At 26.2% G+C, this 17483-nt stretch overlaps 1 protein-coding gene across 2 annotated transcripts in view; it reads left to right on the forward strand.

Annotated features, from left to right (window-relative positions):
• Window positions 1-16860, forward strand: part of LOC132949272 (nose resistant to fluoxetine protein 6-like) — a 40211-nt gene extending 23351 nt beyond the window's left edge. For both annotated transcript variants that reach the window (XM_061020069.1, XM_061020070.1), the window contains exons 4-14: window positions 626-840; window positions 7237-7331; window positions 7520-7722; window positions 7810-7970; window positions 8075-8243; window positions 8341-8534; window positions 10045-10186; window positions 10483-10672; window positions 12901-13043; window positions 14627-14763; window positions 16281-16860. In XM_061020069.1, coding sequence (XP_060876052.1) covers window positions 626-840; window positions 7237-7331; window positions 7520-7722; window positions 7810-7970; window positions 8075-8243; window positions 8341-8534; window positions 10045-10186; window positions 10483-10672; window positions 12901-13043; window positions 14627-14763; window positions 16281-16353 — 1722 coding nt within the window. In that variant the 3' untranslated portion in view covers window positions 16354-16860. The remainder of the gene's footprint in view (window positions 1-625; window positions 841-7236; window positions 7332-7519; window positions 7723-7809; window positions 7971-8074; window positions 8244-8340; window positions 8535-10044; window positions 10187-10482; window positions 10673-12900; window positions 13044-14626; window positions 14764-16280) is intronic.
• Window positions 16861-17483: the final 623 nt, after the last annotated feature.

A 17483-nucleotide genomic window follows, 5' to 3' on the forward strand; every position in this document is an offset into this window, starting at 1 on the left:
ATAATATTTTTAGTGCAGATTATATTTATAGTGAAGAGATCATTGAAATTGATTTAGATGGACATTTTTCCTCATACCTCCAATATTTTTTTCGCTCCAGTAACGAGCATAGGTAGGTATTGTACTAATGAGTTTATATGGTTTAAACATAACAATATCATAAAAGACGTTTTTAAAATGTAAGGATAAAAATAAATAACGAAAATCTGGTAAAATATTGAATTAAACTCTTGTTGCTTTTAAATAATCATAAAAAATAAAGATAGATTGTATAGATTAACACACAATATTTATCTGCTTTATAAATTATAATTATAAATAACTAAATAACTAAAAGCAGGATCAAATAGTATTCAAATAATATTTCGTAGTATTCTGAATTTATAGGTATATAAAAGTTATATATATATATTAGGTTCAGTAAAAACACTGATTTTAAACTGGTTAATTGTAATAGTAGAATTAATATGCTAAAACATTTTAAGTGGGTAAAATTTAAAAATAAAGATACAATAATAATAAAAACACGTGCTTCCCTCGAAATCAAACATTTTTTTAAACATTTTTTAAAAATTATTTAAAATCAACATTATTTAACAATTTTGAATTATTTCATGTTTTAAAGTACGGTGGGGCAAGATTCAAGCAGCGCCTGGATATGATAAAATGGGCTTTGTGTGTGCCTTCGTCATGTTCAGCGTTGGATGTCCAGACGTATCTCAGATCGTATATCAAAGAAAACAAGCTAGACGTGATTGAAAATGTGTCGGTTGCCGACAATATGTGTACTCAAGCACAACGTCCTGGCGATGAATATACTGCGTATGACATAGCGTTTGTGTAAGTTTTTATACGATTCAATAAAACAAACTTAAGAGATTATTAATTAAGCATTGAGATTATATAGAGGAGTTTTTATACAAACAAAGGCACAAACCAAATGTTTTTCTAAATTATGTCTGGTAAAATATTGTCTCAAGATCCAGAGCTATTAGTAAAATAAAATAATTTTACTAGTTATTTATAAAAAAAAATCTTATGAAACAATAGCGTTGTGTACTATTATTGTACTCAACAATCTCTTTGACTAAACTAGTATATTTTGTATGTACAATAAGTTTCAACATTTGCAAACCTACAAAAATCTGAATTTTTAATGTTCCCCCACGGAGGTTATACGTTGAATTTGTCTCGACAAGACCTATTGCACTGCGAGGGGTCCCATTTCTTGATTGCAGTTCTGAGGTAGTGTTTTGTGGGATTGTAGTTACTCGTGTAAAATAATGGGTGACGAAGGTCGCCCGCGGTGCTTCAGAGAAAGACCAGGCCACGTGGTGATAAGAGAAAAAAATAACCATCTAAACTATTACTATTTATTTGTTAAGTATACAGGGTTGATTCATCAACCATGCTCACAGCTCACCCCATTTTATACTTGAATAATAAATGTATTTATTTTATTCTGTTTTTTTTTTAAATGTTTACACATAGTTATTAATCAAAATTCAAACTAGTAGTTCTTAAGTTATTAAACCTTATGTAGGTAACTTATACATAACATATCTACGTACTAGGGAAAATGTTACTTTATACATTAATAATAATCTCAAAACTCAAAATTTGTTACAGAACTTACCTATGCAAGAATGATAGGCTTAAAGAATATTGTATGAAGTAATTTTCATAATTATAAATTACCATTAAGTACATGTTGCATGTTATAACTGAAATGAAAATAATTGCTTGTTACAGTTTTATAAAATTTTATTTTTCCCTTTGGAGGAATAATACTAAACAAATTATAGAAATAATGACAAAAATTATGTCATATTTGAGAAAATATCATTCAACAATATTGAGCTGGTTAAATCAGGCTACGTTATGAATTAAATCTTCCAATGGAATTTATATAATTAATAAGGCATTTGTATATTTTGGACTTTTATAAGATTAAAAATATTTTATTTTCAATAAAATATAGCCTTCCTGGTATATTAATAAATCACACGGGGAAAAATATAATACATGCTACAAAAGCTATTTATAGACGCAAAAATCTTTTCAAATGAGTTTTTTTTTACGTTTTATGAGATTAAATTTGTTCAAAGCAGAAGACATTTTGATAAGTCATCAACTCATAATGAACTAATTCAGTTACACTTCATTCTTACTAACAAATTACAGGATATAATTAATTTTTTATATTGTTTATTGATTATTCCATTCAAGGCTGATAGTTTTATATTAAACACTGACATGATGTAGATGTTCTTAAATGTCTAATTTAAATTTTCGCGTAATGAAGTAATAAGGTATTCTTTTTACTTCTTAGTATTGTTATATCTACCTAATTTGTTAAAAATTATAATATACCTAATGTACCTATTTAATATTATTTGGGTAAATATAATTCTATTGTTTTAATTTAAGTATTAAACACTTCAAAATATATTTATTTCCATTTAAAATTACTATTATTGCGTTTTCAATTATTAGTTGCTATTTATGTAATTAAAATAAAATTGCTCAATTTAGGTTTTTAATTATTTTTGATGATTCAGGTAACAATAGCAACTGTATGAACTACTCACGTGTCACGTTGATTATTATATAATATACACATCGTAAATAAAATTGTAATGTTTGACTATGCAAATTTTTGTTCTATACGAAATTATTTAATATAAGTTTTGCATTGTTTGTTTAAAAATACAGGTTAACGCTTTTCTCTTTAAATCAATAATTTATACCATCTTTTGTTTTAAATTATTTAAACTTAACAGCTTTGACAAGGATAAGGATTTAACATTTTTTTTAAATATGGTTATGGAAAGTATTAAACTTCTATTATGATGTCCTTAGAAGTTATAATGTATAGAAATAGCACATTTCAATAGAAAAAAACCCATATGATAAATAATAAATTGTATATTATTTCGATGTTTATTTTAGTTAGGTATCTGATGTTTAAAGAACACCATAAATCTTAATACCTTATTGAATGTATTTCATCCTATTTAATGATTATTCTTACCGTATAGCGGAACTGTTTATGTACGAAAAATGATTCAATTTCTAAGGACATTTTATATTTTATTAATTATATTACTATTATCTATTAGTAATATATTTTGTATTAGAATTACGATAGGTTAAAATTATTTTTGGAAAAAACATCGTATAATTATGTCATTTTATTATTTATTATAATTTATTTAGAAATGAACGACATAGTGAAGTACATTATGATGATGTGATTTGGTTTATGGTATAAAAATCTTAAAATTATTCTAAATATTTCAAAGATAACACTAATTAGTATAGAAAATAATAATATTCGTATAATTTCCAACAATTTCAAGCCTTTATACATAATATTAAAAAACTAGAACCATTTGAGATCAAGTGGTTATTTTTCGTTGAAACATAAAATTTCACCAACATTTCAACTACAAAGTATAAATGTCTAAAAAAATATGTGATTATATTTTAGAAATTGTTAAACTGGTATAAGAGAACAAGTAACAATAACGCATCGGGAACCTTGTATTAATTGTGAAAGATTTTCGACTCAAAAAAAAAAATTTGATATCAATTTATTTTTACTATTATTTTATCAATAAAAAAATAAACAAATTAAATCTTAAAAAATTTCATATTCCTATAAATATCTCAAATGACATTGAGAAAAAACATTTTTAATAATAAATCATGTCTTGGAAATACGATGTATAATATTAGTATTATAGTATAATAATATATTAAATATCTGATAAAACTTTAAAACATCTACAGTAATTCAGATTTTAATTCCATAAAAAAAACAAAAAATAAACATGAAAAGTTTTCAAAACTGGTGTTGCATATTATTAAATATTCCCATTATTAAGTATTTTTTTTTATTTGTTTTTTAGCCAATTTAAAAAAGTTACAACACACAATATATAATAACATAATTTCCATTACAAAATATGTATCGATTTTTTCCTTAACCAATGTATATGATTTCGAAATCAAAATTTTTTAAAAATATGCGTAATATGGTATAAAATAAATATCACAGTATTGAGAATCTCGAGACTTTCTAGACAATGTACCTACATACTCTATAGTATTGCGACAAATATAGCGACAGTGCACACTGTACACAATATCACCGTAATACATACCATTACAATTACGAACTACATAAAATAAGTCTTACGTAGTTACGTATAATCCTGAAATAATTTTGCTATTGTTCTCTAAAAACAAACTTATGTCATTACCTATTAAATATTCGATAATTTCTTCAGGCATTTTCATATTATATTATTATAATCTCCTCTTAACAAAACTTTTAAACTATACTCATTACATTTTCATTAACATTGCACATTTAAAATATTAATTTGATGATCTTACATTTGAGGGTAGTATATATTTTAGACTAACCAATGATGTATAATTTTGTCAAGTTCAATGACCTAGAAATGAAACCAGTTCGCAGACATTCGCATCGTACTTCTACATACCTACTAGGTAGTTCTAAGTCTTCAGATTTATTTTAAATATTGATGGTAATAAAACACAGATTATCAAACCTTTTTGTGTTTTACTTTCAATGGGAAACTGTTTACAAACTTTTGAACTCATGTACCGCCTTGTTTATAATTTCCACTTGTATACAGATATATCGATTAGCTTTATGTTATTCATCTACTATGAATATGTCATGCTATACGAGGATTGATCGTGACTATAGTTGTTTTTATCGTGTTCGTAGGAAACTATAAAGAAGTCCATGACATAAATATATATGATATTATAGTAAAGCCTTGGTCATCGCGACCAAGAATGAGATGGACGAAATAGTATTAATATATTTAATCCATAATAACCCTTTTGCAAAATATCTACGTAATAACATTCGATGAGGGTCAAAGCTATTAGGTATTCTCATCAAAGGTGTCATTGATATTTATGTTGTTCCTAGATATCCTTGGTTTGACATTGTATTTATAAGACCTAATCGCTACCACGGACTCGGATAGAATGAACTGGAAACGAGAGCCATAATATGCCGGGCTGCTTAAGGTTTAGTAGAGTCTTGTATGCGGGAAAAACAGCAAGTACCTACCTATATATAAATCTCTACTTATATTCATCATAGAAACTAGATGATGAATATAGCACTCGGATACATACTTGCCGTTTCCCCCTTCCCCCTTCCTCCAAACAAGACTCTTCAAAAACCTTAAGCATATACCCTCCCATCATACGCCTGCCCATTCGTTTCCAGTCCATTCTATCTTAGACCGTGATTGCTACTGACAAACTAGTGATATCAAACCGTGATTTGTCATTAAAATAGTAAATGGTTGAGTTTTAAACTAATAATATTATTAAAATATATTGTTTGAAACTGGTTAGGAAAAGCAGTAAGCACATGCATACGTGTGTTCAGTTCCTGGTCTCTATTCGTAATTTATGAATCTGATGAAATAAAATATAAACAATCATTAATGTTATATTTCCCAATAACATACATTATGTTCAAAATGTAAAAATATATCTTACTACTAGAACGGTGAACACATGTATAAAACACCTGACCAATACTGACTAGAGGTACCTATGATATAGTTGTTTCATTATGATTTATGATATACGCATATCATAATCATCTACCTGCAGACGGCAGCTATTCATGATATTTATTTACGAAATATTAGTAGAACAAATAAAACAATAATTATTGATATGACATTATATTTATTCAAGTTCCAATGGTAAAAAAATGCGTCGTAATTAATGCGTCTGTCGCAATTTTTGTCCATTTGGTGACAATTATCATAAACCATGATTCTTTCAAATACTAATTATTAGTCTGCCTATATTATAATTTTTGCCGTTATTTTTAGAAAGTACTTACATGAAATAAAACATTTTAAAAGTAGGTAAACATAGGTAGGTTATAAAATAAAATGTATTCACAAATAAGTTGTACCTATAGTAAGTATATGTGATATTATATTAAAAAAAGAATTATCTTCGTCCTGCGTTTATGCATAATGGCGGAGAAAACCGCCCAACGACTCAATTTAAATTGTTCTATGTATATATTTTAAAATTAAATGTCTTAACATTATTTTCTTCATACATATTAATATTTTTTGTTTAATGTTAAATAGCTTGAATGAATAATACATGTATACAGTTATATAAAATAAAATGAATACTATAAAGTTATGTGTATTAAATTAAATTATAAGGGTAAATTGAAAATGCATAATATAAAGAAAAAAATATATTCAAACTATTTAACTTCAGTAAATTAGATTAACATGGGTACTTAAATACATTTTGTATAATTTGTAAATTATATTATTTTTAGTGAATTTAAGCAATTACAAAAATCGATATTAACTTACTGAAACTATATTTTATAGTATAGCTGTACAAGAAACGTATTGTTAATTTAACAAAATGTTAATTCGAAAAATTGGTTATTTCATAATTATTGTTTTTATAATTAGCTTTTGTTCGCCACCGGCCAAGTTATTATAGGTATAACGTATACTTTACAGTGTAAAAATAATTCGATTCTATGATTTTAATTTAAATATTAAACCGTACATTAAACAAGCATTTGACAATTATTTTGTTGTTAATCTTTTCGTAATTAATTCATAAATTATTAATATTCATTACAATGGAATATTTGTGTTTATAAACATTATCGGTAGACCATAAATATTACATGTGAGGTGATCATGAATAAAATATGCTAAGTATATTTAATTTAAGTAAAGTTATTTTGTTTCAATCATTTATTTACTTGGCGAGGAATTATTTAGAATAGTGTATAAATATTAATAATAATATTTTTTAAATAATAATAAGTTATATTTTAATAGACCTTCGCCATTTAATTATTGTGTTCATCACACTTTGTTTCTTTTAAGAAATAATTCCTAGCCAAGTAAATAAATTATTGAAACAAAATAAGTTTACTTAAATTAAATATACTTAGCATTTATTCATGATATCTTTATAGTGCTTAAAGATCTTATATTTTTTTTACTTAGCCATTTTCACACGTAGTTTACGAAGGGTTTTTGTTGTGATAAGCATTATACGTAGACATATTACTATAAATATTAAATGTGAGGTGATAGGCGTTTCCTATTAATATTCTACTATTATTCGGTCTACGATTTATGTGTGAATTAATATTTCATTTTTGTTTCATAGATTACTCATTGTAGTTTTGCTATCGTTTACTATAATCGCTACAGTTTTCGATTACACAATGTATTCTGAACGAGCAATATGGCAATGGAATCAAGGTATGTTAACAACTGTATTCATTTATCATTAATAATAAAATATAACAAGACACACATCAGTTATAACTTAAAATCTATAACGAAAATGGTCCACAATGGAAGTCTGTGGATCGTAGTATATTTTCATATTGAATCATTAAATATTATACATGGACGTTTTTACAATCAATTATGATACAAATTTTCAGAATCAAAATCTGCGGATTTGATTATGTGTTTCTCCGGCAGACGTGCCATGCAAAGTTTAAAAAACAAAAACTGTGTAGTCCGAGGATTGGATCTTACCCCATTATGTGGAACTACAACTATATCAATGATTCTTATCATAATTGGGCACAGATGGGGTTTCCGATTACCCGGACCTTTACAAAACTACGAAGTTAATGAACAGGTACACATTTAAATTTTTACAACTGTAATACAATTATACACATACATATTAATATATTAAAATATTTTTTGTTACAATTATTGTCAGGTGTTCTACAATTATTTCATTTCTATATTCACCTCTCACATGGACCTATTGGTGGACACATTTTTTGCCATAAGTGGAGCCTTAATGATCCTAATCCTACTTGACCGCCTTGAAAATTCATTTATTAATCCGTTTAAAGTATTGGTGTTTAAATATTTCAGGTGATTTTTAAAAATATTTACAATTTAATTTACCACGCAATATAAAATATAATTGTTTTATTCCGAAATAAAAATATAAATAATTGTTTTGTTCTGTTATTTAGGTTAACGCCTGTTTATGCTGTGATAATATTCTTTTTTGCAACCCTTCAGTACAAAATGGGAACCGGTCCTCTTTGGGAAGCTTTTATTGGAACAGACAAAAAAAATTGTCAACAAACGTGGTGGTTAAGCTTGTTGTACTTGAACAATTATGTTGCAACAGATAAAACGGTATGTAAATAATATGTAATGTACTATACAATACAAAGGTACCTATATATAAATATAATTTGAATTTATTAAATTTAAACTCAATTTTTGTACTCAGTGTGGATATCATACATGGTTCATGCCTTGTGAATTTCACTTCACGATAATTGGTATCGGATTAGGGTATGTATTGCATAAAAAGCCTAAAATCGGAATGTATCTAACTTCCTTACTTATGGCTATTTCTATTGCTATACCATTTGCACTCACCTTTATTGGACGGAAACCAGGAAATATTCAATTCAACATGGAGTAAGTAAAACTGAAGAATTTTTCACTACTGATGCTTTTCTATATTTAAGTTTTATGTCGAGTCACTCCACAGTTGAGGAATCACAAATGTAGATTTCAAAATGTATCGTTCAAAAATAATTTCATCTAGCTATAGGAGAGTATTGTTAATGAACAACTGTAATTAGAAACTGTGCACTAACAACTACAACTACATTACATTATTTAAAGGTGTTCAAGTAATAGTTTTAAAAAATAATAAATTTCAAGAACCGGTTTCAGAGAAGTATCTCTGTCTGTAGTTAAATTATTATGTATAACATTGTACGTAATTAAAGTATCAATCTAAATAATATTTTGAGGTTAAAATTGACATTGTGTCATGTTTTGCCTGTATTAATATACAACGTCTTGACATTTTCAAATTACTATGTTTGCAGTAGCGAGAGAGAGAGAGAGAGAGATCACATAATAATAATAATATAGTATGATATCACTCGTAGGTAATAGTTAGATGTTAATATTCAATACCTAACGACTAACGTATTCTATGATTAATATATTCAAATTGTCTTTGTGTTTACACGTTATCGTACGTGACACGGATCTCCACTATGACACTACAAATTAAGTATTTTTATACATTTTATGCAGCTAACATGTTATCCCTACATTTACGATTTAGGTAGGTTAGGTTAGGTTAGGTAAGGTACCAAAAAACGTCGTCTCGTACCGTATCTGATTAACACCTATGAATGTTTTAAATTAATTGCATAGGTAATTATATTTTAAAGCTGATTCAAATGTTTACGATAAAAACTAAGTTTTTCCAAAGAGAGGGAAAGTCGATTTCAAATAGTCTTCGCGTATAAAACAGGGTTAATTCGGTTTTCAGTAATCTTACCGCGTATTTAGGTTAAACGGTAGCTAGTAGCTACCATGGTTAATTATTAATATCAACAGCTACCTAATAACCACTAATATAGAAGTATACGCGATCGATACATTGGACGAAAGTACGAAACATTTATTTATAATTATTTATATTAAACATATTATTATTGACACATACGGTTTGGTCTTTTACGAAACTATAACCATGAAAGCTACCATAATGGTCATGGAAGTATCAATGCACTACACAATAAAAATAATTTCTGTCACACATGAACACTATACCTACACACGACATAAAAACAACACAACATTTTATATACATAACCACTTTGATATAACGTGCCGTTTTGTGAATTCTATTAATTTTTACAACACGTATAACATGTTTTAATGGTTAATACATGCAAAAAAAATGTAATATAAGAAAAAATAAATAATATGTTCTTGTTTCCAATTCGAGAAAAAGTATTTGTAACACTTACATAATATGAATGCATGATATGGAATATTAAATCTATTTAAATTAATTTAAAAGAATAAGTAAGTAGGTAGGTACCTAATATCTTAAGATGAACCACATTATATGTTTATTTACATAATTAATCAAAATTAATAACAAACTTTGTATTTTCAGTTTCACGACAAATCCAACCAATGATGATTATTTTATGACAATTTACATAAAATCTCATACTCGTGCTGGACCTTATATAGTTGGTGCTATATTTGGTTATCTGTTGTATAGAAGAAAAGAGAGTACAACTAAATTAAACTTGGTGAGATACATAGTTAAATGATATAAGTAAAATGTAATAAAATACGATCTAACTACATGGGTATGTCTATAATATATACTCTATACCAAATAACCAGACATATTTTAAACTTGAAAATAAGTAAATAAGTATAACTTGGTGTAAATTAGTTGCAAAAAAAAAATGTTAAGACGTAGGTATGCGGAAATATTAAATTTAACAATTTTTGTATGTTACATATTAATATGATGTCTAAAATTCTAATCTACAACTAATATATTATTATTTTAATTCAAACATTATTTATATTATAACAGACACAGACATATGTTTTGTTGGCAATTTCTACTCTAATATGTACAACAACATGGTTCAGTGGAGCTTTAATTTATCATCCTTCCTACGTTTACGATCCTCTGCAAGCCGCTCTTTATGGTTCAACAATAAGGAGTGTTTGGGCTGCAGGTCTAGTCACTGGACTCTATGCTCTTATAATTGGCCCACCAAGTAAGTAACGTAGTTAATAGTGCATATTATTCATGACTACGAAAATATACTACCTACATCAAACACCATAGTATAATATCAGTCTTGGGTAAAATACTTTTGAAAAGTATTTGGAATTAATACTCGAATACTTATGAAAAATAGTATTCCGAATATGTATTCGAATACTTAATAAATAAAATATTCCGAATAAAGTATTTGGAATACTTAAAAATATTTTTGATAAACATATGAAACGATACCAGTTATAATTTTGATATTGTATAATATTCATATTTAATAGATATTGTTGATTCCAAATTTCCAACTCATAAAATATAAATTTTTCTTTTTCTTTTAAATCAAATGCAATGAAATAACATGCAAATCAAACAATTTAATTTTCATACTGTAAAAGTATTCAGAATACATCACAAAATACTTTTGGAAATAGTATTCTAAAAGTATTTGGAATACTTAAGAAGTACCCAAGACCGTATAATATAATCTATAAAACTATGCAGATTGTTGATATAATGCACAATATTTATATAATTTAATTTATAATATATAATATATTAATAGTAGGTACATAGGGGTAAGTTACCTATTATAGAGATAACCTAATGTTTCAATGTTGTTAATTATAATATTATATAATATGAAAATAAAATTATTTCTGATATCTGGGATCAAATTTTAAAGTGCTCCTGCCCCCAATGATATCGTTTTGCCCTTCTTTTAATTTATAATTTATTGTATTACAAAATTGTATACCTATTACAATACTTTTAAGCATTATGCTACGTTTTGAACTTGAATATTATTATTTTCTGTTTGTGTTATATGTAATTACTAATTAGTTAGTCATTAAACTATTTATATTATATAAATACATTTAAAGTTCTGATTATTATTTTATGAAAAGTACTAACTTAATACAATATTTTTAGTAAAATTACAATTAAATAATAATTCAAGGACGAGTGCTATAAAGTATGTATATATAGTATATATCTACCTATAGTGTATATGTATTATATGCTCGTAAACTAATTATTATTAAATTATAAGAGGAAGAAAAAGGTGTAAACTCCTCACCTACTATATTTTTCGACACAATAGTTAAAAAATAATTATTATATTTTGCTCACAACCCCCTCCCTCTCACTAAAAAAAATAATAATAATAATAATATGAACTCCAAGTTTTACCACTATCAAAATTCTTAATAAATGCTCAAATCTTTCAAGACGTTAATTTAAGATTCTTTTAAAAATAATCCAGCTTCACCAGTAAAACAACCCCAAAAAGCAAGTAATATTTAATGATAAATAAATCGTAATTTTTTTTTTAGATTAACGAAAACATTTTTTATGCAATAGGTATCAGCATATTTGTATGCTATTTTTTCGAATAAGAGAATTTAACATTCTTTACATTTTGTAAAAATAGGTTTTGTTTAGAACCTTCGAAAAATCGTAATTGCCATCTACAGTAGGTACATAAATTAATTAACCTACATTTCAAACATGTACCTAATCCTAAAATAATTTTCATATTATAATAGTTTATAAAACATTGAATTACCTACTATACTTTTATTGGATAGGAAAATTTACATTTTATAATTATGTTTACTATTCATTCAAATATCCACAGTGTTCCATTTAGAAAATCTATGCCATCAAAAATAAACAGGTATCATATATTATTAAACATCAATGTAGCTACCTATTTTTTTGTAAATAAAATAAATACAAGTTTAATTATTATTTCCGTGGATAATATAGAATATATTGAATACATTTCACGTACAATAATAACAGTTATTCCTATTGTAATTTTTTTTTTATCTATTCTGAGACGTAAACGTAAAGCATCTAAAAATAAATGTTTTGTCTAAATAATAAATTAAACCCCCACCATGCGGTATCTTAGTATCTACAAAAGTTTACTATATCCAGCACACGGAAGATGGAGTGTTTAGATTATTGGTTTTTCGAACTTAAACATCATGTCACTCTAATCCTTATGTAGGTTATTTACTGGGAATTGTTTTCTGAAAGAGCCCTACTATCAGTTTACCTACGTTTAATAAGACGTGTGGGTTTCTAAACCAATTACCCACAACTTATATTGTTTCAGTCGCGCGTACTTACAAATGACGTGTTTCTTTGTTGATGTTTTTTTTTTTACGAATCTTATTTGAATCGTAATATTATACTGTTTATTTTTTTCTTTTCAAGATTTTATGAAGAATGTGCTGTCGTGGAAACCATTTATACCGTTGGCCAGTTTAAATTTTAATGCGTACATGGTGAACACCATATTACCGGTAGCCGACACTGCCAGCAGGCGGACTCCAGATCACTTCAACATCAGGAACTTCGTAAGTGTACATTAATAGGCATAAACAGTCGAGAGAAAAATAAAAATAACAGAGTCGATGTTAAGTATACAAAAAAATAAATACATAATATGTTATGTAGACTGTAATGGGCTCTAGAAAGGAATAATAACAAGGTTTTGAAAACAATAAATTGTTATTAAATTAATATAGTTTAGTAGAAATAACTAACTCGATGAAAATTCTTTGGTTGTGTATCATCATATTTTGTTTTATACATTGAAACTAGAAAATCTTTACATTCACAAACGAAATTCAATATTTAAGTATAGTAATTTTCATTATAAAAACTCGAAAAGTGGAGTAATACCGGTACTCGGTAGGTATACATAATACAATTTAATTAAAAACACACAGAGTTAGTGTAGATATATGTATTATACGTTGCTGTCACTGCTTTAATGAAACTTGTATTCAAATTACAACTTATCTCACTTGGTGGAATCTGATAATCATTACTTATACATGTAAAAATTAAAACAAAGTTGATGTTTAGCTGTTCGTTCTGTTAAAAAATCAATCGTTAAAATAACAAAGGGAATCTAATTGAGGATTTTATATTTTATTTTTATACTGTAATATAGTTACAAATGTGCCGAATTACTGAAATTTGATTAAAGTCTATTTCGATATATCAAAAGTCGAAGGGGTGGTAATTTCTTTCAGGATTACGGACTATTTAAGATACTATGTCGAACAATTGAATTATAGAAAGTCTTTTAAAATATTACGGAACTACTTACTTCTGGCCCATGATAATTCTATAAACTTAAATTGTAAACGATGAAAAGATATAATTCTCGTAGAATTCGCATTATGTGGATCAAATAATATTGTACGTCCGTACGTTGTATCGTATTGTGGGACTATGTCGTCAATTGTATAATATAATACGAGTATGGCGATTCTACGAAATTGTATCAAACGAAGGCTACTAACACTTCATCAGCTTACGATATCGCTGCCAGGCTACAATATACCGTAACGTTAATATAGTTTCTAAAAATAATAATAATAAAACGTAACGACTCCCTCGGTGCCCGGTAAAAAAATCGACGAAAATATAAACTTTTACATCTAAAAGAAAAACAAAGAACTGTCTTATATTTTATTATAGGCTTGACGGGATCAAGGCTAATGCCGACCACTATAATATTACATTCGTACAAATAAATATTATTGAAATAAATATAGAAAAAAAAAATCAATAACAAACAGACAGTATAACCAATATAATAACCGAATTGACAATAACATACTAATTGTTATTTTTTTTAATGGGATACGATTGATATTCATGTTTATTTATAATTACAATTGTTAGCAGTGAACTTGTACAATACTCGTTTGAAGAAATGTTTGTGTTTAATTTCAATTTATTATAATAATATTATTTGTATAAATTGATTGAAATGCTAAAGTATTAGAACAATAATATAATATACAATATATAGGTACACACAATGCATTAAGGCTTATGGATTTGGTCAACTAAGATGAATACTCATTACAATATTAAAATTGTATGGTAACTAATTTATATGGTTACCTATGTATTTTTTCAGGTAACCGATGCAATTTCTGACACTGTAATGTGTTTGACGGCTGGTTTGTTCCTTTACTTATTAGTAGAAAGACCGTTCAGGCTTTTAATCACTCAGCTTTTTGTTTCAAAATCAAAATCAAGTACAAATGACAAAAAGTAAATAATTGTTAATTTATTAATTTGTAATTTATTTTAAGAATTAGATTCAATTTAGAATTCACCATATTATGGATGTTAGCTCTTTTAAATTATAAAGAAAATGAAAATATTTAATTTTAATTTTAAGTATAACGTAAAACAAGCGCATGACTTAAATCATACGATTACAAAAATGATTAAAGTTCAAAATATTTTAATATTCTATTAAGTTTCCAAAAATGTATTAATAAACATTACACAAAATATGATTTATGAATGTGTAATATGCGAGCTTATAACTTTATATAATATATAAGAAAAAAAAATGAATTAATATAAAGAATATAATTGTAATATTATGATAATATATTATACTTATAGACAATGCATATTACATAATGTACATTTCATATTTCTATATTAAATTTTAATAAGTAACATAATATAATTCACATACTAGAAATGAAAATAATTTTCACGATAAATGATTTATTATTGATGGTAATTTAATATTTGTTATAAGCAAAGTATTCCTCTGCTAAAAGTCTTTGTAAACAATCTTTCATAAATATATTTTAATAATTTATACATTTATAAATAGTGAGGTATCTTTATTGATTTCCATTACATCCAGAGAGGGATTAAAGGGTGTTTCGTATGAAATTTAAAATAAACGAGCATAATATATAAAATGAAAAAAAAATTAATTGATTATTTACCATCTATAAAATATCAAAATGTCAAAAACAATAACTATGATAAATAAATTTAATTAACTGAACATTTTTATTTAACGTTATTAAAATTAGTTTAAAATGTAAGAATAATTGTTTAATAATTGTGTGATTATAAAGTGCAAGGATAAAATATATGTAAAGGTTGTTGGGTGTTTAAGAGGACATGATGCCCGCATAATGAGCAGTCTCCACCTGCACAACATAGAATTTACGTGCATCAAAATCCATCATTAGTGTTTTTATTTTTAATATTACAGTGAATTGACCTATTTTCAAATTCAAAGTTAAGCATATTGCTGTGTTCTCCCGTTGGTTTTTTTCGTTATTTTAGTTTTAAAGCTAATTATGAGCATCTTTAAATTTTAATATTTTACTTAAGTACTTATACCTCGCTTTAAAATTAAAATAACAACAAAAAAAAAACCGACAAGAGAACACAGATAATATTCTTACTTTTACTATTTTACTTTTAATAATAGGTATTTTTACTGAAATATTAAAACTAACAACACAAAGTGGATTCTGTGAAACGCAACTTTGACATGTTGGACTGGGAGGGATGCTGGTAGATTTCGGTCGGACACCACGCCCTTTAAAACTTAAATCATAATTTATTGTTACCTATAATACTATAGATGTACATTATCATATGGTAGATATTGGTTAACATATAGTTACAACAATAAAATATAACACTATTCAGAATATATTATTTTATTGTCTAACAATAAAATTATCAATAAATACAATAAATAAAATATTTTATAATATTATTGTCTGTCTTCAATGTGTTTACAGAAATTATGTTTCACAAGCAATAGAATCGAATCGAGATTACGACAAAGTCCTACCTACACATCACCGAACGTAAAAAGACTCATATTTATATAATTTATTTATTTATAATTTAATAATTTTTGTACCATGAAGCATTGTTTATTTATTACGTGTGTTTTTGTATTTTATAATTTATGGACACGTCAAACTGGAGAATGGATTAACTTGACTGTTTTACCATTTTACATCGTGTTCTTATTTTTATAGTATTCATACCTAATATTGTAAGTCGCTACAAAAACATCTAAGACATTTGAACAACATAATCAAATGCGGTACGACATTATTATTTATTATTAAATTTAAAACAATATGTTTTTTGTTAAACATAATAAGTACCTCGCTGTTGTACTCACTAGGTAGTTGTAATATTACGTCAATATTTTGAAAACTCAATGAAAGCTGCATATATACCTATATTAGATGTTTAAACAATAGCTCTTAATAAGTACCTATATGGCAATATAATATTATATCCAGTGTTGTAATACTTTTTGAAAATATACTAAATTATAACTATTGATTAATATTTTAAAGCACACTTAATTGAAATATCTTTCTTTGCGTGTTTATATTTTAAATCCAAATACTATATTTAATATATTTTATGCTTTTATATACTTCGACAAATATATAATCTAAATATCTACGCATACAATTAATACAATGATACTGTTCAAAATATTAAAACCTTTTTTGGCATAAATGTTTTCATAATATTGTTAAGTATAATAGTATGCATATTGTTTTTAAATAAACAAGCATAAAAACTGTGAAAACATTAATTAAATTTATATACCTAGCTAGAGGGTTGGCGTGGGCCCTACAATGAATGTACACCACTTATCATCATGATTAATTTTCAAAAAATCGAAATCACAAAAGTAATATACTAACCAAAATAACTATACTGATACATATAATACATAATAGGTATCTAATATCTATCGTTTTTAATTGGTACAGTCTATAGGGAACATATAGAACATAGGTACATAGAAAAACATTTCTATTAATGCCTCAGTATCAATCCATTTCGTTTCGTATTAGGTAAAAAAAAAACCAGCAATGTTTCAAAGCGATACGTTTTAAAATGTAGGTACTATTGTAATATAATATTTAAAGGGCACCTAAGCGGGAAGCCAGAAAATACGATAACGCGTA

Source organism: Metopolophium dirhodum, chromosome 7 (assembly GCF_019925205.1).
Source record: "Metopolophium dirhodum isolate CAU chromosome 7, ASM1992520v1, whole genome shotgun sequence".
NCBI lineage: Eukaryota > Metazoa > Arthropoda > Insecta > Hemiptera > Aphididae > Metopolophium > Metopolophium dirhodum.